The following is a 22,648-nucleotide window of genomic DNA, read 5'->3' on the forward strand; positions in this document are numbered from 1 at the left end:
ATAAATTGTACTTTTCACTCTAAAAACGCCAGCTACCCTTTACAATGTGTGAACATTTTATGACAAATGGAAATGGAAATGGTCCAGAATTGCTTGGAATAAGTTCTCATTAACTCATAAAACCATAAAATGTAAAAAGTTACCATTTTAGAGATATGAGGTTGTGAAAACGGTGATATGTTTGGCAGAGCCAGCTACAGAATGCACATCATGACTACACAGGGATGTTGTAGAGCAGGACCAGAGCTCCGTTTGCCCAGAGTAAACTGGCTCACCTCAGGACCAGCTGGTGCCTGTGGTCTGAAGCTGACCATAATGAGTGCTGCTAGTCAGCAGGTCAGTGTATTAAAAGGCCATTCTGACAGAACGTGTTAGCAGTGAGGAGCCTGCTGGAAACCCCCCAAAGCTCATTTATTAGTTTACGCTGGAGCACGGTGGTTTACGCGGTACTGGGTGGCCTCTGTGTGTACACGGCACCACGTTTTCACCTCGTTTGATGGTCGAATCCAGTGAACTCAAACAGATGTATGATTAATAAGGCCTCCTGTCCTGCAAAGGGTGATTTGTGTAAATATATTCGTAAGCTTATGAGAGAATAGATCCTCTGTGTCTCTTGTTTGTTTGCAGTGCATTAACAAGTCATAATTAATCAGCGTGGTCTGAGAGGGGAACCTACATGACACTCAGTATTGCCGTGTGTGTCCGTGAATCCCAGGTGACTCTCTGTGTGTGCGAGTGCTCATGTGTTGATTAAGCTGGAAGAGGCACGTTGTATTCCTGAGTTGTCAGGCACAGATGCTTCTCTCCTCTGCTGTGATGTCACTCTGGATAGAATCAGGTCAGCTTAGTCCTCTGATTGTCTTAAAGGAATAAGCCAGCATTTTCAACCTAAACTTCAGCTCCTGCATCTGTGTTGCACCTCAGATAATAACTTGGAGGCATTTATAAACATAATAAGTTTATGTAGCAGCTTTCTCAAACCCATGGATGCTTTACAGAGGTAGCAGAATACATAATCAACAATAAACAAACAAGTCACAACACACAACCTCGCAAAACTCTGCAGCTGGCAGAGGGAAAGCTCCACAGATCAGGGCACAGAGTTACTTGGCTGGCCTGGAATGTTCAAGGCCCAGGTAGCCTTGTAGCTGCTGTGTAGTGTTGCTCAAGCATCCGACCCAAGTGGCCTCGGAGATTTTAAATGGCTGTAGCTGCGGTGTAGCATTGCTCTACCAGCAGGTCCATCTCTCAGTTCATTCAAACTTAACAGAAACAGTCTATCCATCACATCGCAGCAGTGTAGCATCGCTTAAATGACCAGCCCCTGAACCACGGGAGACACTTTTGGCAGCTCTCTCAGTCAATACAGTGGCAAACTAGTAGTTAGCACAAGAGCAAAATTACTAAATAGCACCTCAGCACCTGCCCATTGACTTCTAGTTTATTGCAAGTCAGGGCGTTCACTGTTTTTTGACCAAGTATAAAGATAAACATTTTGAAATTGTGGTTATCCACTGTATACGACAGACACAGCAGATAGAGATTAGCTTGAGAAACGCTGGAGTATTCCTTTAAATATTTGGTGGTGACAATGTGCTTGAGAAAGGAAAGCAAATTACACATCACATGTACTGAAAGCTAGGAAGAGGCGAGGGAAACTTGCTTCCAGTTAAAAATTGGAGAGCAATAAAAACTGTGGAGGGAAAAAGCCAGCGAAGAGAAGTGGAATGGGAAAGCCATAAAAGAATCGGGCAGTGATAGAAAAGCACGAGAGGCAGAGGGAGGATGTGCTGGACACACACTGAGCTGTCAGCATCGTCTCTTCCTCACCACTGATGCTCTGGAACTCATCATAGCGGCCACCGCTTCGCAAGTTCCGCGGCCTCCGCTATCAGACAGGACACACACTCGCTCTTTTTTTCCATCTCTGCTTCCAGTGAGAGTGAGCAGCACATTCTCTCTGTGGCTGAACCCGACCCAGCAGAGCCCACGCAGGATTAGGGTGCCTACAGATGTAGATGTGTTGTGAACAGCATTGAGAGTTCTTTGGACACACTCTGTCAAATGGCTTGGAAGGATTATAAACCTTATTATGTACACTTTATTAGGCACACCTACCTTATATCTATACTCACAGCTTTTTTAATCTGGTACAACTGCAATTGCACATACAATTACTGACTGTAGCCCATCTGTTACTGTCAGCGACCCTGTACCCATCCATCAGTGGAAAGGGACCAACACTGCTATAGTAATTGGTACCATGCTTTTCCATCTTTTTTAACAATTGCGCTAAATTAGAGGGGAACAGTCATCTTTGGCTGTTTTTTTATGCCAGAAAGTACTGTATCACACCAGAGATGAGAAAAACCACCTTTTTCAAAGCTATTTCAGAGAAAAAAAAACGAGGAGCATCCAGACCAGTGATGTCTTTGGTCTTGTATCGACTTGAGAGAGGACTCAGCTTCCAAGAATCACAGCAGTGGCATGACACGCATGGTCTATAGACTCCTGTCCATCGTCCCTGTCACACTCACACAGACCCACTCGCTCAAATGTAATAGAAACAGTATCCATTGCAATCTGCTTACACATCTCCTTAAAACTTGCAAGAGAAAAGGCAGTCTTATCAACCATGAATGCAAAACTAGCCACAGTAGTAGTACTTGGAGCAGACTATATATATATATATATATGTATTTTTATTTTTTTATTTTTTTTTTGGATGGCAGTGTCTAGCAGTTTGACGTGACCATAAAATGATCTACTGTTTAGCCCAAATTCTAATTGGATGTGATTGAGAGTTACTGTACCTGCAGTACTAGAGGGAAACACACAATGAGGTCTATGAAGGCAGCTTCAAATCAAATTTACCTCAGTATTTTTAGGTAACTTTGCCAAGCTGAGCCAAAAGTTTTGTAATATTGTCAAGCATACAGTCTTTGGTCTTTCTAGCAGCTAAAGCGGGGTTAGCTCAGTTACTGCACTCTACATAAGCTCTGGTTTCCTGTTTCTGATGAGTATCCACAGGATTTGATGCTAATCCAACCTTTTAATCCTTCTTGAAATCTTCTCCCGTGAAGTATCTTGAACATACGCTGATGTTTCTCAGAATAAGTGATGTGTTTTGTTGTAGTTCAGTTTGTTTATAGCAGCTGGAGTTTTTTTAACTGGTACCTCTTTCACAGTCTTTCAGCGATGTGACTTTTCTTCTTGAATACGTTGGCATATTGACTGACTCAGAGCAAAGACACTAATTCCATGGAAAATGTAAATCCTTACTCAACTAGCAGTGCTAAATGACTTACAGGAGATGAGGGGGCCATGGCCATGCCTGTGTAGTGCCAATACCCAAAATGTCATCAGTTTTGTCCTGAACCTTTATTTAGAAGGCTGGGAAAGTGAGCAAGACTATTAGATACCATGACTGGTCTCTGTTAAATGTGTATTATTTAAAATGACCACTTCAGACATCCATTTCTGATCCATAAAACTATTTAACTGACCTAGTGGACTGACCTTTATCAAATACTGATAAAGTTCATTTGCTCTTTGTCCTCCATACAGGCAGGAGGCGCTACTAGCAGCCATCAGCGAGAAGGACGCCAACATAGCACTGCTGGAACTGTCCTCCTCCAAAAAGAAGAAGACTCAGGATGAAGTGGCTCTGCTGAAGAGGGAGAAGGACAGACTGGTGCAGCAGCTTAAACAGCAGGTACGACAGATTTTACCTCCAACAAACTTGTAATATAAGAACAGAACCTCATATGATAAAATCTGGCAAAAGACTAAGTAAACAGGGATTAGATTCCAAGGTCCATATCTAAGAATCTTTGCTGAGTTAGTATGTAACTCTCAGAATGTGTATATTAACTCTCAAAGTGTGTGGACCACTAACAACTACCTCCTCTCCTGGCTGATTACATGTCATAAGCGTGGTCATTACTCTGACGTTACTTAAGGAATGAAGAGCCTAATGAAGAATGGCTTTGAAAAGGAATAAACAGAGGAAGTTTACAGAGAAATAGACCCAGAATTGGAACAGACTAACAGGCTACAGATGTTCAACCACAGATCCAATAGAGAGGGTAATTTTAGGATTATTCAAGTCTTCTCCAGGTCCCCATGAACCATCTGCAAATACAAGCACGCCAAGTCAAAGATCCTTCATACACATAGCCAAAACACCTTCCCATCCCAAAGACTGGCAACAGTCACCTCATGTCTCGCTCTGCCAACCAATGCAAATACACACAAATGTACACACATACAGTCCTCAGTTAGAGACCACCCTTAATTTTTATTTTAATTTTTATTATTTTGTGTCCATGCCTTTGTTACAGCTTCCATTTTTTCAGGAGACTTGCTTTCAGTTTTGCAAAAGAAATCTGCGGGGATATTTTTCCCCACCTCCAAAGTTCAGTCTTAGAAGTTGGTTGCATTTTCTGCCTCTCATGATCCAGTAATCCCAAACACGTTCAGTGATACTGAGGTCTAGACTCTGAGGTGGTCAGTCCACTCCTTATGCAAGTGGATTGTTGTATCTAATCTCAGAAATATCTCCTGAAAAATAAAAAACCTGTTCTTAATGGCCCTTTTGACTGGAAATTAAATAAATGAAGGATGGTCTCTGTGATATAAATAAGACTGTGTGAGCCATCATTGACGTACCGAGCCAGCTAATGTTTGCTGTTTGCACCAAGCCAACGTTGTTAAGTTTAGCGCTTGTGATCTGTTTTCTTTTTAAATTTGAATATTACAGAAATTGAGGCCATGCAGTGTGTATGAGAGCGCTGCTTTAACCAGCTGGAAAAAATTAGCTAACCTGGGCAAATTTTTTCCACTATTCCATCACAGATTTGCAAAATGTTCCTTTGTTTGACGAGAGTTTCTCATGTTCTCAACATTTAAAACCACAATTAACTGTCTGGTTTCTTCAACAACAAAATAATGTTTATTAACATTAAATGTTTTATAATGTTTCATAACCTTTTTGGTCAAATCACCCAGCCCTACGTTTAGGATAACAACAAAAACTGTGGAGTAACACCACAAATTGTTAACTGTTCAAAACAATTCTAAACAATTATAGTTTTGATTCTTCACTGACAGCTTTGCACAATGTTGGCGGTCTTTCTAGCAGAATGAGAAAGCTTGTCCAGCAGACTTAAAGAAGTTCCACATATGCTGAGTGCTTGTTAAGGGTCAAAGGAGAATAACCATTTAAAATGTATATAAACATGGACCTTATAGCCTTAGAAACACATTTCACAGCATTCAGACATGTACCTTTAAGTTCAGATTTCTTCGTTGAAGATGTTCAATCATGACTGCCACTTTTGACAGTGTGACATTATGTGATGACATGTCGTAATTGTTCAGTGTCATAGTTTGATTGGGAGCAAAGGGGCATGTCTGTTGGAGGGCTGATACAGAGAGAGCCACATGGGGTAACGCGGCCTCAGGGGGGTTTGACATGACCAGTAGTAAAGGTCAGACCTTGCAGTGTGATCTGTTGTTATGACTCTGGGTTATAGGTTGGTGTCAAAGGTGGTAATTGCCAGGAGAGGGTGTAACATGGCCAGCAGCCTGCTCTTTCACTTAAGGATGGAAAGATATACTGAAAAGGAGAAGGCTGAAGAGAGGCACTTCTTAGCGCTTTCTAAAAAGACAATCAGGAGCGAGATTATATAGAAACCTGTGTCAGGCAAAACTGCTTTTTTTGTCCATTCTATAGTTTATAAATTAAGCATGGCTGGAAATGAAAGACTTTTTAAAATCATGTTAGAGCAAAGGAGAGGGCTCTGATAGTCTTCTTTTCACTGATGTACTTGTATAAACACTGCCTATGAAGCAGTGAAGTGCCATTGGCTGAACAGTACCGTTTAGCGTTTTGTGCCTTTGTCCAAGCTTATTGAGGCAGTCTAACAGTCTCTGGCTTCAAAAACACACAGAGAAAAGCTTCAGTGACTTTGTGGGGAGGGAGGTATGGAGGAACGTGCGTTCTTCACAATGAAAGCTGGGGATGTAAATGAGTAACTGATCAGCTGTTAACAGATAAATGATTGTTCGACCAGTACTCTCAGTTGAAGTTAACTCATTCAAAAATTTTACTTTCTATAAACAATCCTTTTTCAATAATTGAGTTTATTTTCCAAGTTCAGGAATGTTATTGAATTGGATTGAATTAGATTGTATTGAATTGGGGCACAATAGACAGCTGGATCCACTAGACAGGCCTGCTGAAAAATAAAGTGTTAAAAAATAAAAATCAGTCGTGTTCTGGAGCACGTTTTGAGAGCAGCATAGCAGCAGTGAACTTTATTGAAAAACAGCATTCACAAGCAACTATTTGTCCATGTTCTCTGAGAGAAAGTGTGATGCACAGCAGTGTGAGGAAATCGCACATGCATGTGCAAAGAGAATAGTGTGGTGGTCGGTGTCGGCTTCCGAGAGCTACTGAAGTACACTGTGCCAAACGTAGACCTACTAATGGCATCTATATTTGTTTTAACTTGGTCTGGTAATGAGTGATAAATACAACTTGAGAACTTCTAATATAGAACTTTCCAGACGCCATCACTGTATACTCCAGTCATTTGATCAACTTTTTAGTTTTTGGTTGTATAATTATCGACAGATTACATTTCAGCCCCTCTCTTTAAACAAAACCAGGTTCTTGCGTAGGATTTATTCAATACAGTTTTAGGCTATTTGCTTCTTATACATGCTGATGACTGGCCCCACATATCAGTACTACATTTCACGATCCATACAAAAACATTTTTTTAATTTCTCAGCGCATTAATACATAATTCAGTTGATGTGTGTGTTATTAAGTTTGCGTATATCAAGTATTGATAATGGCTTTGAACGTGGCTCAGCCAGATTTAAGAACCGGAGCTGTCTGTTTTAATTTGATAGGCCATATCCTTGATTATAGGGTTTCTGGTTAACGGTCAGTTGCTAATGACACTGAAGAGGAGTTGTTGTATTCTGATTTGAATTTTTTGAGAAATTAGTGTTTCTTTAGCTTCATATACCAAACCTGAAGTACGAGACCTGAGTGTGATCTTAGACTCTGAGCTTTTAAACCGCATGTATACACAGTGACTAAAGCGTTTTATCATTTGAGAAATATCGCTAAACTTCAGTTTTCTATCTCAGAGCAACACAGAGAAACTTATTTATGCATTTGTTACAAGCAGAGTCGATCACCGTAACGATCTTCTTACAGAACTTCCTAAGAAAACAGTACACCCTTTACAACTCGTACAAAATGCATCAGCATGCTAACAAAAACCAGACAGAGAGATCAGATCACTCCTGTTTAGAAAGAGCTGCACTGGCTGTCTGTATCACTCAGGATAGATTTTAAAGTTCTGCTACTAGTTTTTAAGGCTCTAAATGACCTTAAAGCTCTGCTTACTTCACGGAGTGTCTGTCTGTTTATGTTCCAGCACGTGAATCTTAGATCTGCAGATACTGACCTTCTGAACACCTTCTGTAAAATACAGAAAACATGGAGAGACTCGTTCAGTTATTCTGCTTCTAAACTGTGGAGCTCAGTTCACCTTTTATTAGACAGTCAAGCTCAGTGCTCACTTTTAATTTATCTCTTTAACTCAGCATTTCATTAGAACTTTATGTCTCTTGGTATTGATCTTTAATTTGATCTGTGTCGTTTTCTTATATTATTCCAAATTAGGACTTATAATTTCTTGTATTACTGTTAAGCTTTATCTCCTTTGAGCTGCCACCAGCATGAGAAGTGCTATATAAATAATAATAATAATAATAATAATAATAATAATAATTTATTATTATTATTATTATTATTATTATTGTTATTATTATAAACAACAATAAAAAATATATTATTAATAATAATAATAGTAGCAATATTTATTATTATTATTATTATTATTATTAGTGCTGTGTATGCAGTCTTGACATCAAAACAAATGGAAAAAAGTGAGAAGTTTGAGCTGGACTGGAACTTATTGAATGCAATTCGTTTTGTAACTGTCATTAATTATGTAGCAATACAGCAGTAATACAAATTTAGTTTTAAGGATTAAAAAAAGAATATGAAATACATAGATAAATAAATGACCTCTTAAAATGGTCATGTATTGTTTTCCAAACTACAGTGGTTAGAAGGAAGGAGAGTAAGGACAGGAGGAGGGAGTGAGAAGTGTAGCATGCAGACTGCGTTTCTGGTGAGAGTGAGCAAAAAGCCTCTTCCCTTTGTGTTTTGTGTCATTGTGCAGGGTTCATTTGTTTAGGCAGCGAATGAAGTTTTCCTCTCGACACTTCTGCTCAGTTTGTGTGTGCATTTGTCAGCTTGGTGCTGATGGCGGTCTAAAGTAGAAGCCTTGCATAATGACACAAAGCCCTGAGCGGAAGACTGCAGTAGTGCGAGTGGTTTCTCTGCACTCAATGCCCTGACGCACACGCCTGCGCTCTGATGTTCTGCCCAGACTTTAGCAGCAGAGCTGGCAAAGAGGAACAGCTGCCACAGTGGACAACTTAGAAACGTGTCCCAACAAATTTACAGCCTGATGATGAACCAAAGGGCAGGATCAGCCGCCTGCTGCCATCACACGCTTCACGTGTCAGTGTCAGCTGGCCAGTTCTTTTGCTGCTACCATTAGACAGACAGGTTGGTTTTAGTGACAATATCAAATATGCACATTTTTCTCATCCCAAATGTGGTTGAACACAGCAAACTATGTTGAGTTGTTAGGAAATCTCAAATAGATTGCTTATGTGGTTTCAGAATTATGTATGATAATGTATTGCAAAAGGTTGGGCGTTCATGGTCAAATTACATATTTAGTTGATTTTCTATATGAAAAAAAGTTAGCATGTCCCCTACAGAGAAGGCACTAATGTACATTTTCCAAGGGTGTCTGGGCATCCAGCTTGTATCTCTATAGAAAAGCATTGTCAATAGAATGGGGCACTCTGGAGCAGCTATACATGAGCCAAGGTCACCATGCTCCAAGCGACAGCTAGAGGGATATAAAGCCCCCCAGCATTGTGCTGTGGAGTAGTGAAACTGTCTTCTCAGGAGTGATGAAGTACCTTTCGAATGAGTTGGACTGGTGTTTGTTATTCAAAACTAATCATCTGTTATTAATATCTGACCTCACTAATGCTCTTGTGGCTGCAATGAAATCCTCACAGCAGTGTTCCAACATCTAGTGTAAAGCCTTCCCAGAAGAGTAGAGACTGTCACTGCAGCAAAGAGGGACAAACTCCCCTGATTTCTGAAGAAACACTGCAGGAGCTGGTGACTACAAACTTTTGACCATATAGTCTTTTAGAGATCAAACTTCTGACCCAGCATGTCTTGGCTGATGGACTACATGAGGAGGAAGGGAGAAATGGTGTAAACTTGATTTTTTACCAAACTGTCGCTTTAATATATACAATGCAAAGCCAAACTGTCAACATGTCAGCGCAATTAAGAGGAAGTTTAAATTACACGCATTCTTAGATTATATCACGCAGGTGCCGAGTATATAAACACTGCTCACACCTGTACGGACACCACTGTATTCAAGTCCATTACATTTAACTGCTTCACTGCTTCCAGACTGTTCTAGTAGACACACCATGTGTGCTGTCTGTGACCTTTTGACCTCTTGGGGCCGCGTTTAGTGTAAAGTAACTTTTCAGATGGCTTGTAGGGATCTCAGAAGAGATTTACAGCACTGCAACATATAGGCGGTGAGTCATCAAAGCATTTAGATGTCTCTCTCTCTCACTCTGTCTTGCTGTGTGTTTCTCTTTATCTTTCTCTATATATCTCTCTTCTCTCGCTCTGCCGGTGTCTTTAACCCTTAGATGTTGCAGTTGTCAAGGTGTAATTAGGGGTGGGCGATATGGCAAAAAAGGTCCTATGTTATATTATCTCTAATAGTTATGTAGATACTTGTTAACAGTTCATGCCACAACTGTAACTACTACTAATGTGTTGATTGTTACAGATTTATCATAGAAGTACAACTTCAGTTTTTCCTCCTGTAAATACACAAGTGTCTTGATAGTTGTGTAACATTTGTATTGTTTCTTAATTAATTACACATGTGGAATAAGCTGAAGTGCCTTTTATCCAGCTATTTGTTTTCTGATTGTAACAGGAGGTGCATAATTGCAGTGATTATGAAAGTATTTGCACTCTGCACAGCAGCTTTCCTAGCATTTAGCTAGTTGTAATAGTAGGCTTATGTTGTGACTTGGTACCCAGAGTTCTAGCTTTAAACTATCTTGTAGTTTGACTGTATTTACACAGCAACTGTATCTTTAAAAGTAACTTTTATGTTACAAAAATTAATTGCGTTGTATTATACTACCCCAAAAGTAGTGTCTGGATTGCCTGTCTATAATTTCTCTATACCTGCATAACAAGTACACAGGAACGGTCCACTTATTTTCAAGTGTAATTTTTCATAGTTACTACAGAATATTTGTTTAACATGGTACCTACATAAAGGTCATTTTTTTGCAGATAAATGGACACCTGTTGTCATAAATACCATCACATTACAGAATTTAAAACCGAGAGTTTTAAGAGGTTTGGTTAGATCATGCGAGGATACTACTGCAGCTAGGTAAATCTTACAAAAGTTACAAGTTATAAGCTGTGCTGCTGTAACCCATCTGTGACAGAAAATACAACACCAGTAGCTACATAGTTGTTGCATGTAGTTAATGTGTAACTACGGTTATTATAGACACAATGTAAAGTGCAACCGCAAAAATATTTCAAGACGTTTTCACAGCACGATATACATCACAATATTTTGTGTTTCTAACGTTTGTGAAGTTGGAACAGACAAAAAAGAATGAATGGAAACATGTTCAGTGTTTCACAAACTACCCTGCACTGAATCCATATAAACAGGACTAATTAAGCTCTATTTGTAATGAAACACACATTTGGTAAGTGTTCTCTAAATATCCATGATGATTTGTAAAGCATATTGTGATGTGAAGTAATGTATCATGATAATGATAAATATTCTCATATTAATCACCCCTAGGAATGCTATGTGAACTATTTTAACTCATTTTGAGAAGAGGAGGGATTCTATCAAACAGGACATTCTTAACTACATTTGTGTTTACGTGTAGAAGAGGAGATTTTCTGGTGTATACACACACATACACACACACACACACACACACACACACATATGTATAAAAATAAAACAACAATTTGTTTTACAATTTTTTTTTTATTAATTTTGCATTAAAATGTGCAGAAATGTTCTTTGTAGAGGGTGTGCTAAGTTAGTTTCACTTAGAAAATGAACGAAATTACCACATTACATAATTATATCTGAATAGTACAACAAAATAGTGTGACTTCTAAGGGTTAATTCTTTGACCGTCTCACTCTACAGGGCACAGGTGAGTTATTACTGTCTTAGACCTGAGTTATTACCATGTTATTACCAAAAGATCAGCAGTGTGTAGGAGTGAGATAGCCACAGCGCTCCACCACGGCCCTCATCCCACGCACACCTCTCTCTCCTAAAAGCAGTGCTGGCTTTAAACCTGAAGAACACCCCCACCTGCACAGAGCGTCCAAGAAATATTTGATATGTCATAAAATTTATCATCGTTGCCCCTACATGGAACGAAGAGGCTACATTAATCCATACCATTATAGCTAAGCATGATACAGCCCATTAATCACCGGCTGCCCCCCCTCCCCCGCTCATATTTGAAATCTTTATGACACCTCAGCGGCTGAGTGGGTTACTCCTTCTGTACAGTGGTCTCTCTGTCTCACGAATGGGAGGTGTGGGTTAGTGTGGTCTGCCCCCCTTTTACTATTTGTCATAATGCTCGGCCTCCAACTGATGGATCACAGCAGAGACTTCCTGACTTTTCCCATGTTAACTGTATGTCAGCGTGCAGCGTTGCGTGAGTGCGTACGGTGGAGGCTGCGTTTCAGTTTTGGTAGTCAGTAGTCTTTTCAAGGTTCTTGCGGGTGTGTGGTTTGTGTTAGCTGTGCATGTTCTCAGGGGCAGCTGATTGTAACTTATGGTCAACGTGAATTATGTACGTGATTGCGGCCAGTGTGCTTTTTCTCTCTGCGAGGTGTGAGGAATGAGCATGTGGCAGCGTGAATGCTTAATGGACTGTGCTTGATAGGACGAAGTGTCTGAGTTTTACTGTGAGGAACACTGTGGCCCCCACACACGGAAGGTAGAAGGTTTATATAACTGTTCAGTCAGGAGCACAACTACTAGTCGTATGCACAAGTTTTAAAGTACACGGTTAAGTGACATGTTTTGTGCATGAAAATAAATTAACACTACTTCCTCTACAGATAAAACACTTAAATGTGACATTTGCTGCTAATTACAATGCACAGTTCGTATTTATATGAGTTAAACATAGTTGAAAAACATTTACACAGGCCAAATTTTACGTTTATGTTGAATTCAGCCAGTAAATAGTAATTTTGCATTGAAATACATGCAATGGTATACAGAAGGTTCTGGGGCAAGAGTTCTAATGTTACATTCACTGTACATTGTAAAGGCCGTTAAACAGATTCAGTGCAACATGACATGGCATGTTTTTCGTACAAGGTGCATGCCAGGAGGAAAAAAAAAAGAAGAACTAACAGGTATTGCTCCTCAAGGTGACAAACGGTAACATTGGGCAGGCTACTTTCCATTTTGGAAAAGCAAAGGGAGCTCTGAGAGTTTCACTGCCTCATTCAGGAGCACTTCTGCATAAAGCTTGGGTCACTGTTACTCAGTTCCAGCTGCTGACGTTGGTCAAAAGGCTCATTGGGAGAGGTTGGACAGTTGTTCCACAGATCACCAATAGCGAAACTGTCCTCTTAAAGGCATTGCAGACGGATTAGACGTGCTCTCAGTGTGAGTGGTGGGGGAGAGGTAGGACAGAGAAAGAACTCTCTTTTTAAGCCAGGCTTACACTGTGTGATTTTAGCCCATTTTTAAGCCCGATTTGGTCGGAGCCGACTGAATTTCATGATCTGGCCGACTTTCAGCTTCACTGGCCGTTGTTTGCTGTGTGGTGTGAGAGGAGAAACGATGCCCGATTAACTGCCCAAACGAGCTCCGATTGAGCAGTCGGATGATTGGATGGCTTTCTGACATGTCTGAAATTTTGGTTGCTTGTCTCACAGTCTGAGCAGCCTCACAGACTGATTTCATCCCCAAAACCACACACAATCACAACCACCGCTGCTGCACGGAGGCAGAAAAGTCCACATTTGCAGCACCAGCGTCCGGGCATGCCGACTCTGCTACATATGACTGAGTTGAATTGCCAGGTTTAAATAAATACACTAATTTTTTTGTCTTTGTAGAACTGTCTGTAGACCTGTTCTTCAGCTTCAGTGCACAATGTGGCAGAAGTTAGCAAAGCTGGTGCACTGTTTGTCCAGTGTGGAACTGTGCACACATGACTGAATCTCAGAAAGGCTATTTATTAGACGTGTTATGCACTTTATGCATTACAGTGCAGGAGCAACTACTTCATTACGTGGTGCACTGTGTAGGGAGCAGGGAGCCATTTGTGATCCAACCAGTGTTTTTGCTTGGGACTCAGAGGCACAATGTGCCGTTTTGAATGAAACAGCTTTTTTGGAAATGATCTGTAGACAGAGCTGACTGTAGTGGCTGCGTTTTACGTGCAGTGTGAGCACCCATGTCACGTCATGTCAGTCAGACTGAGTATTTTTGTACAGTGTGAGCATATAAATCGCAGGCTTTGTCCACACATGATGGGCGCTTCAAATGTACAGTGTGAGTTGTCACCAAAGAGCAAGATTTCTAAAATCGCACAGTGTATGCCTGGCTTTAAAGGCACAAACACCCACCTCACAGTGAGGTGGAAGCCAGTGACGTGGCAGAAATTTTAAAATGGTATCTAGGATGGACAGTCAGATGTTTGGGGCGGGGGGATTAGGCATTGACCTCCCAGGCCACTCCGGCCACCCATTTAGAACTGCGCATGCCGAAACCATCTCCTATTGATGCATGAAGCTTGGGTTAGTATCGGACACCATCAGGAGTTCAACTCAGATGAACTTTTCCATCATTCATTAGAGTATAATGGCAAGAGGTGTGTATTTTAATAGATAAATAAATTATACTTTTATCTTTGTCTTGAAATTACTTTCACTGACTAAGACAATGTTAAGTGCTACAAAGACAGAACGAGTCAATTTACCTCCCACAAGCTGATCACATAATTAGATAATCTCTCATGTGAAGAGTGAGTAACTTAACCGTCATAATTTACCGCTTCTCGTACCGTCATCGTGATATCCCTCATCTTTAGAAACATTACATTTTATGCATGTATTTTGCAGCCCTAATATCAGAATATTATTGTGAAGCAGCCTATGAGCATCTGCTAAATATATAAATGGAGATATATTTAATTTAAGTACTACTTTAAATTGATCTGCTTCTAATGTGTGTATCAGTTACAAGAGTAAAATACATCCACGCAGCTGCATGTACTTACCTTTTTTAGATGGGTGTCCATTTAGCATGGCTGAGCATAATGTCGTACCCTGACTACCATTAGATGGTACATCACTTAGTCCCCCCTACAATAAGAACAGCAATTTGTTCGTAGCTTTTTCAAGGTTGAGGCTTTGGACCCTATATTTTGCCTGTTGTATCTAATGACCAATCCTGCAGTGTTCCCATCCGCATGGTAAGGAAATGAGCTTGAATGATTCAGACCAATTACAGTTTGCAGGTCCCTTGAGACAATGTTAAAAAGTCTGGTTGCAGCTATCTAACCTCAGATTGAGCACTAGTGCTACTTCCCACAAGATCTGGAAGGGAGTTTAGTAATTCCATCCCTTCAGAAACTGCAAATTTGGGCCGCTGCGTTTGTCTATTATCTGCCACCCTGCCTTAGATGGGCAGGCCAAATTCGATGTCCTTGTGTGGCCCCGACACAGTGGGCACCCGCCTGGTGGAGATGGCAGTGCCGCGATGGCCTCTGGACACGGTCTTTTCAGTGGAGCCAATGGTTTGGGCACCCCTCGGAGGAAGAAAGCCGTTTTGTCTCTAAGAAACCCACGGAGAACATAAAATGTCAAAACGGCCCTAAGCTGCCAAGGCTACCACACAGCGGAGAGGGAAAATGAGCGTGGAAACGTGAAAGTGTGTATGTATGCTCCACGCTCCTGAAAGAGAAACCGCTGTCCACGTTTGAAAGCATCCTTTTATTGGGTTGAAAACGCAGGCGTTTTGTTGCACAGGCAGGGCTGCAGGCGCCTCGTGGCCCAGCTGCGGCCAAACTGATCACAGCCCTCAAATTAGAGCTCAGGGCCCTGGAGCCAATGACAGGGAGGAGAGGAAAAAGAAAGCCAGGAAAACAAGCGGGAAAAAAGGGGGGCAAAACAACAAAAACATCAACAAGTACCCGATTCATTACAGGATCTTTTTGGCTGGAGGTCTGAGGCTGGTCCGTCAGCGGTCGGCCCGACCCTGGGGGCTCTGTGGGATCGGACGTCGGGCCCATCCGCGCTGGATTTGCTGCTCATTTAGAAGGGGGAAAAGAGCCGGCATGTTTTCGGAACATCGAGACCTCAAAACACAAGCGGCTAAATGGCTGTTGGAGCCAGTCGTGCGAGTGTCCAATGTGTGCCTCCAGTGCTGTGGAGAGTTTCCACTCAACCGCTGATTATGGAGGACGTTTGATAATAATATGATTATTTCTTCAAACACTACAGTTTCTAGTTTGTTCTTTGTTTATTTACTGGGGCAAACAAGAAGGCTCTTCTATGAGTCATCTCGTCAGCTCCGCGGGAACAGTTCGGGCAGTTTGTCAGGTTGTGTCTTGCGATCATGACATTCGGAACATCGATCCTTCCGCTGCTTTTCCAACGTTTGTTCAAACACATCGCACATATCTGACTTGATCTTTGTTTATGTGGTGGATAAAGCTATACAGGCCAGATAACTCTGCTTTGATAAGTCATGCTTTACTTTATAATGCCAAGAGCTTTCTGCACCTGCGGTAAGTCACTACTGAAACGTCTGTACTCAGACCTCAGTGTGAGTTAACAGTTTTTCTCTCTGTTTTGACCTCCGTCTTTCATTGTCCGTCACTCCATCTCCCTGTTTTAGACGGATTCACAGTTAATTGAAAGCAGCCTTGTCTGTAAGTGCACCAGACTTTCTCTCCCTCTCTCTTTCTTTTTGTTTCTCCCTCACACATTAACATACATACATTGCTGTTTGAAAGTTTTCATTGTTTTCAAACATATAAAGCCAAGTTGGTTTCAGACATGTTTAAATTGAATTTGCGAGGGAAATCCTCTGCGGTTTATAGCTTTCAGAAAGAACTGTGGGAAGCGAGGCAACTGTAAAAGCTTCAGTAATGTTAGATGTGTCCAGGATGTTCAGCAGAGCTGTGGAACATTGAGAATGCAGTTGTGATAAATTTAGGCCCAACTCCATTTCACCCCTCACCCCTGCCACTTAGCCCTTACCCCTCTGTTTTGCGCGTTCACATCTAGGGGTAGGGTGTCCTGATTTTTGTTGAGATAGAGGGGTAGGGCCAATTGTTAGGGCTACATGGCCCTCCAAACGGAGGTTTTTCATAGGCACACTACAAACAGAGTGTTATTAGGAAAAAGGAAAACCGGCAAGATGGCTGAACAGGAGACCAAAGAAACACACAAATGTGAGAATTAAATAAAACATTGTGATAACTATTATATTATCTTAGTTTAATGTTGTTTTTCGTGTTTTATGGTCCTTTTCTTCATAACAAGCATAAAAAACACTGTAGTTTGCTGATGTCTTGGTAGCTAGCAGCTAAATTTCCCATTCCATCTTAAATGGTGCAGCAGTTACATTCTGCTGCTTCAGGCATCAAAACTGCTGCATCATTTAAGGTGGAACAGGAAAATTCAAACAAGAAGCTGGCGAATAGCTGACTTCAGCTTCACATCACAGAATTAGGTGTTGGTGACAATAATTGCCCTTTGAAGGCATAAGATCCCCTAAATGTAACTAAAGCCCAGCAGTGAGGAGCTGAACTTCACCCTCCTCTGCTGTCACTACAGACTGGCAGGGTCGCCTACAGAGCAGCGCTAGTAGCTGTTAATGAAGTAATGCTCTTCTTTATTTGAGGGTCCCATCTTGTAGGGGAAGATTTCAACCACTACCCCCTGTAACTCAGTTCCATGGGGCAAGGTGACACTCAAAAAGAAGGGGTAGGGGAAAAAAAAGGAATGGGATTGGGCCTTAACATCCAGAATGCCTCATATTTGAAAACTGAGGTAGATAACGACAAAAAAATACCTCATATTTGGCATCTTGTCTCTGCCTCTTAATATATCTTTTTCATTTTGCCATTGACTGTGTCCAGCTGTTTCATGTGGCAGAAATCTCAGTAACCCTTAAAAGTTGCAGTTATTACCAATGATGGTTCACTATTAATCATATAATTATTTTTGACTCATAACTCGGTGAAACAAGCAGAGATGTTCTGTCTAAAAAGTGAATTCTGAACCTTCGATCAGTCACGCATTTGCCTTCGTAAGTGGCATATTTTACATTTTACTGTTGTCGGAACAAAACCTTGTATTTCCAAAATGGTAACTTTACAGGAGAAGGAAAAAACACATTTTACTTTACATGTAAGTCAATGGAACCAGACTTCCAAGTACTTGGGCCATTCCTTTTGGTGCATTAATCATGACATTTACACACAATGTGAAGAGCAACAGGCACTTTCAAATTGTGTCAAAACCCGAAAAACAACAAAAATGGAGCAGCAATTTATTTGCTACCATGTTTGTCATTCAATCAGAAAACAAAAAAAGTCAAACATGCACGCTCCAACCTGGCCATACAGAATGCGAATTTAATTTAAATGTATGTCATTATGTAATTACATTTGCTGTCTTGTAATTACATTTGAATAATATAGCAAAAGTAGTGGCATCTTCTAACATTGGCTTTTATACAGTTAAACTCAAAGTCTGTGTTGATCGAGCTTCTCCAGTAGCTTCAGAATGCAGGGAAACAGGTAGAGCTTGCCTGAAAGAAACATGTGGTTTGTATTTTTGAAAATGGATACAGCATGGAAATGTTTGCACGTTTTAAGTGTTTGGGTGCTCTCTTCTCTTTTAGCCACCTGAGCTGAGACCCTTTAAAGGTAGTGTGGGAGAGGGTCGGAATGTGGGGCTAAACGCTCCTACTTTTAACAGCAGGGAATTAATAAAATGACTTTTCCAGACATATTGAGCTGGTTTGCACACCTTCGCTTAATACACCCACTCCCTCACTCATTTACTAATGTAGGATAAGCACACCATTCATACTTTGGCTTCTGCGGTGGTCCATTATGACTCTCCTGAAAACTGAAATCCAGACGCAGGTATGAAGAGAGCAGCAGAAGCCTGTTAAAACATTGTGAGGCCAGCGCAGTGTTTAAGAGTGTTAATGCCAAGTAGCAAGTGCAGTGAATAAACTCAGAGCTCTCAGAGTGAGAGAATATGAGAACAGCCACCAAACCAATCCTAAATATACAACCAGCGCTAAAGAAGGAACCCATTTTGGGATTTGTTTGATACATGTCATGTTGACCACAGCATAGCGGTTGTGTTTCTGTTTTGACGTCTTCAAATCCATCAGATGAATGTTGCAAGTCTGCATGTTTATTACTAGAGATGTTGCAATACCAAAATGTTGGTTGTCAACGCAGAATCGTGTGAAAGTACACGATTCTCAATACACTTAAAATGAACAGCATAAAAGCATGTTAAAAGTAGGAGCGTTTAGCGTTTGACTTTTTTTGTTTTCTGATTGAATGACAAACATGGTAGTAAATAAATTGCTGCTCCATTTTTGTTGTTTTTCAGTTTTTGACACAATTTGAAAGTGCCTGTTGCTCTTCACATTGTGTGTAAATGTCATGATTAATGCACCAAAAGGAATGGCCCAAGTACTTGGAAGTCTGGTTCCATTGACTTACATGTAAAGTAAAGTGTGTTTTTTTCCTTCTCCTGTAAAGTTACCATTTTGGAAATACAAGGTTTTGTTCCAACAACAGCAAAATGTAAAATATGCCACTTACGAAAGCAAATGCGTGACTGATCGAAGGTTCAGAATTAACAAAACTTCAGTGTTCACGTTATTATTGTTATATTCACAGACCAACCTTTTCTTTATTTAGGTTCCAGTCAAAATGTCTATTAAGTACAAGTTACTCATTTTCAGCACCAGGGGAAAAAACTTACATTTAACAGAAAATTAGACAGAACAACAACAATCTTCAGTGGTCAGGACCCCCATGGACCCTCACAGAACAGGTACTATATGGGTGGTGGATCATTCTCAGCACTGCAGTAACACTGACATGGTGGTGGTATGTTAGTTTGTGTTGTGCTGGTGTGAGTGGATCATTCACAGCAGTGCTGCTGAAGTGTCCACTCACTGTCCACTCTATTAGACACTTCTACCTTGTCAGTCCACCTTGTAGATGTAAAGTCAGAGACGATAGCTCATCTGCTGCTGCACAGTTTGTGTTGGTCATCCTCTAGTCCTTCATCAGTGGTCACAGGACGCTGCCCACAGGACACTGTTGACTGGATGTTTTTGGTTGGTGGACTGTTCTCAGTCCAGCAGTGACACTGAGGTGTTTAAAAACTCCAGCAGCACTGCTGTGTCTGATCCACTCAGACCAGCACAACACACACTAACACACCACCACCACGTCAGTGTTACTGCAGTGCTGAGAATGATCCACCACCCAAATAGTACCTGCTCTGTGAGGGTCCATGGGGGTCCTGACCACTGAAGAACAGGGTAAAAGGGGGCTAACAAAGTATGCAGAGAAACAGATGGACTACAGTCTGTAACTGTAGAACTACAAAGTGCACCTATATAGTAAGTGGAGCTGATAAAATGGACAATGAGCGTAGAAACAAGGAGGCGGTCATAATGTTATGCCTGGTCAGTGTATTTGTGTAGTGTGTCCACCCTTATCTTTACTAGAGCTTCTGTTTGTGAGGCTGAAGTTAGCTTTAAATTCAGTATAGTTTTTTGCATCCCACGTCGATGATTGCGTCTAAGCCAAGCTTGTCCACTAATATTGTAACGAGGAACAGAGTAAACAAAAGTAAAATGGAACGATGTGTGTTTAGACGTGCTTTTTATGCGGATCAGATCTCATCTGGTAACTCTGGGGACACATTTTAGTGAAAAGTGTAAATTAAATCTGGCCAGAATATATTCAGATATGATGTTAATGCAAGGCGAAAACAGGCTCATCAAGTCAGAGACAAGTCAGAGACCAGATTAAGATTTATTCTGAATATAAAACTGAAAAGGGGAAAGGACTGAAATTTATCTGTAGTTTACTGTGCATTCATTATAATTCATTATTCATGATATGTATTGATAAATATTAGATTTTACTGTAAACTATAGCATTAAATAATATACAGATTGAGTCCAGGCAGCTTATGAATTGTTATTTTATAGTGTTAGTCCACCTTTGCATTGTAGCGTTTGTAACAAATAATGGTAATGTTATTCTCTGTTCTTTATTCTCTAAAACATATTTACAATCATCAACTGAACTGAATTATATACCAAATGACATACATCCATTATTATTATTAAATGAAAACAAAGTAATAACATTCTGATCTGCTCTTAGGGAGTGTCTGAATTTTGGAATCAGTGAACATCAACAAACATAATACCCAGTTAAGCCATCATGGAAAGATCAATTAGTTCCTCAACCAGCAGTGAACAGATTTGATTTAAACATTTGAGAAAGGACTGTTTTATTCAGTTTTGTTGAAAAAGAAGTTCAGGTTCCTGTTACCTCAGACAGAGGCACTATGCTCGGCTCATCTGAGAACAGTTTCTTAGTCCAGCTTACCACAAGACCAGGTTATGTCGGGACTGAGAGGTTAATTTCCACTCTCAAGACCAGGCTCGAGGACTACAACACTCTTGAACATCATATGCCACTGATTTCGAGCAACAATAATAGCATTATGTGTCTTTTTGGTTAAGACCAAGTTTCTAACACTATTTGTTAATTAATCATAAGATTGAATTAAGCGTGACCTAAGGTCCTTCACATTGCGATGTAGGTCATTCAGGTGTGGTTCTGCATTTGACTCAGTGATGTTACCTTTACTGTCTCTTTTGAAAGCAAAGTATTTCAATGTATGAGTTTTGTGTAAAGGATTTCTTGTGTGTTAATATTTTGTGATGAGGCTCTCACTGCTACAGCGGCTCATTTACAAACCATCATCACATTATTTTCCTCTCGAATCAGTGGACGTTCCCTAAGTTTGCTTTTGTGCACAGTTAGACAGGAATGTGGAACCAACTTTGGCTCTATTCTACACTCTTAAAAATGATGGTTCTTCGAGTTCTTTGGTAGAGAAAATAGTTTTATATAGAATAATGAACACTCAGCGAACCCTTTGCGTGATTAAAGTGTTCTTGGCATCGTTAAAGCATTCTTCAGATTGATGGAGCCCCAACAAGGGTTCCCCATAGTTATTATGTCAAGGCTGTAACAAGAGAAAAACCCTTTTTGGCGCTATATAGAACCCTTTTCAAAAAGGCTCTATATAGAATCATATAAAACATGCTCTCCATCAATCTGAATAACGCTTTAACAATGCAGAGAACCCTTTGATTATGTTAAGGGTTCTTTGAGTGTTGACGCTGCTATATAAAACCATTTTTTTGTTAAAGAACCCTCAAAGAGCCATCTTTTTTACAATGTGTACCAATACCGTAGAAAACTAGTGCCATTACTTTTGTGTAGAAACCATCATCACGCATCGGTGGACGTTCCCTACGTTTTCTTTTGTGCACAGTTGGACAGGAATGTGGAACCTACTTTGGCTCTGTTCTACACTCTTAAAAATGATGGTTCTTCAAGAGTTCTTTGGTAGAGAATATAGTTTTATATAGAATCATGAACACTCAATGAATACTTTGCATGATTAAAGTGTTCTTGGCATCGTTAAAGCGTTCTTCAGATTGATGGAGAATGTGCTGTAAATGGTTCTATGTAGAACCTTTTTGAAAAGGTTCTATATAGAATTATATCTTTATGGAATAAAACACACTCTCCATCAGTCTGAAGAACCCTTTAACGATGCAAAGAACCCTTTAATCATGCAAAGTGTTCACTTTTGTTGTTTATGGTTTCATTTTTATTTTTTTTTTAAAGACCAATTAAAGAGTCATCGTTTTAAGTGTGTATTAATACCATAGAAAACTAGTACCATTACTTTAGTGTTATTAATATTTTTTTGGCATTAACTTGGAACTAAAGTACTGGTTCTTGTGACAGCTGTAGAATGTGCTGTTGTAAAAAGAACCTTGGTAATGGTGATGTTAAAGGAGGAACAAACGTTCTTAATGTGCATTTTTTACATTTGGGACTAGTTTTGGTCTGTTCATACAATGACAGTAAGTTGTAATATGTTATCCATATATTCAAAATATTTAATATATGTATTAAAATGTAAAATATACTGTAATATTTTCAATATATTACTTTTTTGTAAAGGTAATGGAGAGAACTTTTTTTAAGGCTCTAATTTCCGTCAGTAGTTCAGGAGAGCTCC

At 40.2% G+C, this 22,648-nt stretch overlaps 1 protein-coding gene across 7 annotated transcripts in view; it reads left to right on the forward strand.

Annotated features, from left to right (window-relative positions):
- erc1b (ELKS/RAB6-interacting/CAST family member 1b) overlaps positions 1 to 22,648 on the forward strand; it is a 360,642-nt gene that overhangs the window by 267,026 nt on the left and 70,968 nt on the right. For all 7 annotated transcript variants that reach the window (XM_036577652.1, XM_036577653.1, XM_036577654.1 and 4 more), the window contains one exon: positions 3,568 to 3,715. In XM_036577652.1, the coding sequence (XP_036433545.1) occupies positions 3,568 to 3,715 (148 nt within the window). The remainder of the gene's footprint in view (positions 1 to 3,567; positions 3,716 to 22,648) is intronic.

The sequence above is a fragment of the Colossoma macropomum genome, unplaced genomic scaffold, assembly GCF_904425465.1.
Source record: "Colossoma macropomum unplaced genomic scaffold, Colossoma_macropomum, whole genome shotgun sequence".
Classification (NCBI taxonomy): Eukaryota; Metazoa; Chordata; class Actinopteri; order Characiformes; family Serrasalmidae; genus Colossoma; species Colossoma macropomum.